This window comes from Xiphias gladius, unplaced genomic scaffold, assembly GCF_016859285.1.
Source record: "Xiphias gladius isolate SHS-SW01 ecotype Sanya breed wild unplaced genomic scaffold, ASM1685928v1 HiC_scaffold_1431, whole genome shotgun sequence".
NCBI classification, from domain to species: Eukaryota; Metazoa; Chordata; class Actinopteri; order Istiophoriformes; family Xiphiidae; genus Xiphias; species Xiphias gladius.
The window spans coordinates 1-1,000 of record NW_024401757.1 but is presented as its reverse complement, the minus strand read 5'-3'; the positions used below and the strand labels follow the sequence as shown (position 1 = coordinate 1,000).

General features: G+C 46.0%; 1 protein-coding gene across 1 annotated transcript; it reads right to left on the bottom strand.

The window, feature by feature from the left end:
* Positions 1–12: 12 nt before the first annotated feature.
* LOC120787354 (salivary glue protein Sgs-3-like) lies at positions 13–959 on the bottom strand (the record flags this gene model as incomplete). Its single annotated transcript, XM_040122960.1, has 1 exon — positions 13–959. A coding segment is annotated over one exon (947 nt), but the record flags the coding sequence as incomplete, so codon positions are not given.
* Positions 960–1,000: the final 41 nt, after the last annotated feature.

The following is a 1,000-nucleotide window of genomic DNA, read 5'->3' as shown; positions in this document are numbered from 1 at the left end:
GTTGTGGGTGGCAGAGTTGTAGTTGTTGTCTCAAGTGTGGTAGAAGGTGTAGTGGTTGAACTAGTAGTTGTAGGTGGCTGAGTTGTTGTTTCAGCTGTGGTAGAAACTGTAGTGGTTGCAGTAGTAGTTGTGGGTGGCAGAGTTGTAGTTGTTGTTACAGTTGTGGTAGGTGGGGTAGTGGTTGTAGTAGTACTTGTAAGTGGCTGAGATGTAGTTGTTGTTTCAGGTGTGGTAGAAGATGCAGCATTTGTAGTGATAGGTGTAGGCGGCTGAGATGTAGTTGTTGTTTCCGTTGTGGTAGGAGGTTTTGTGGTCACTGTAGTAGTTGTGGTAGTTGAGGGTGGCTGAGTTGTAGTTGTTGTTTCAGGTGTGGTAGAAGGTGTAGTGGTTGAACTAGTAGTTGTAGGTGGCTGAGTTGTAGTTGTTGTTTCAGGTGTGGTAGAAGATGCAGCATTTGTAGTGATAGGTGTAGGCGGCTGAGACGTAGTTGTTGTTTCCGTTGTGGTAGGAGGTTTTGTGGTCACTGTAGTAGTTGTGGGTGGCAGAGTTGTAGTTGTTGTCTCAGGTGTGGTAGAAGGTGTAGTGGTTGAACTAGTAGTTGTAGGTGGCTGAGTTGTTGTTTCAGCTGTGGTAGAAACTGTAGTGGTTGCAGTAGTAGTTGTGGGTGGCAGAGTTGTAGTTGTTGTTACAGTTGTGGTAGGTGGGGTAGTGGTTGTAGTAGTACTTGTAAGTGGCTGAGATGTAGTTGTTGTTTCAGGTGTGGTAGAAGATGCAGCATTTGTAGTGATAGGTGTAGGCGGCTGAGATGTAGCTGTTGTTTCCGTTGTGGTAGGAGGTTTTGTGGTCACTGTAGTAGTCGTGGGTGGCAGAGTTGTAGTTGTTGTCTCAGGTGCAGTAGAAGGTGTAGTGGTTGAACTAGTAGTTGTAGGTGGCTGAGTTGTTGTTTCAGCTGTGGTAGAAACTGTAGTGGTTGTAGTAGTAGTTGTGGGTGGCAGAGTTG